The sequence below is a fragment of the Buceros rhinoceros genome, unplaced genomic scaffold (genome assembly GCF_000710305.1).
Source record: "Buceros rhinoceros silvestris isolate BGI_N320 unplaced genomic scaffold, ASM71030v1 scaffold14530, whole genome shotgun sequence".
NCBI classification, from domain to species: domain Eukaryota; kingdom Metazoa; phylum Chordata; class Aves; order Bucerotiformes; family Bucerotidae; genus Buceros; species Buceros rhinoceros.
The window spans coordinates 1-417 of record NW_010387976.1 but is presented as its reverse complement, the minus strand read 5'-3'; the positions used below and the strand labels follow the sequence as shown (position 1 = coordinate 417).

The following is a 417-nucleotide window of genomic DNA, read 5'->3' as shown; positions in this document are numbered from 1 at the left end:
CTGGGTACCATGTCCCAACTACTTGTAAAGGCTCGAAGGAGATAATACAGTAGAAAAACTTTTTTTCTTTTTCAGTTAAAGTGCTGATGAAGAACTAGTAAAAGAGACACCAGTGGTGTAGGTCACCTCTACCTGCAATATGAGGTCTTGTTGGATACTGTTCAAGGAGTAGTTTTGGACTTTCAAAAGTATCAACTTGTTGAAGACAGCTTTCCAGTTCCTTAAGCTTTAATTTCTTCATGTTTATAGTTTAACTATGGAAAATTATGTGTAATCAGTTACAATAATATAAGTAAAATACATATTATCTTGAAGTATTTTATACATAAAATCCGCCTGTCCTCCTCAGCACCTCCCAGGTGGTTTCATGCAGCTTTTTTCAGGGGTCCAGCTGACCGCGCAGGGATGACGGGGGAC

General features: G+C 38.6%; 1 protein-coding gene across 2 annotated transcripts in view; it reads right to left on the bottom strand.

Annotated features, from left to right (window-relative positions):
- The window catches only part of METTL5 (methyltransferase like 5), a 4,202-nt gene extending 3,953 nt beyond the window's left edge, over positions 1–249 (bottom strand). The window contains exon 1 of one of the 2 annotated variants that reach the window (XM_010142581.1): positions 133–249. In XM_010142581.1, coding sequence (XP_010140883.1) covers positions 133–241 — 109 coding nt within the window. In that variant the 5' untranslated portion in view covers positions 242–249. The remainder of the gene's footprint in view (positions 1–132) is intronic. The other variant, XM_010142508.1, reaches the window with a different exon arrangement.
- Positions 250–417: the final 168 nt, after the last annotated feature.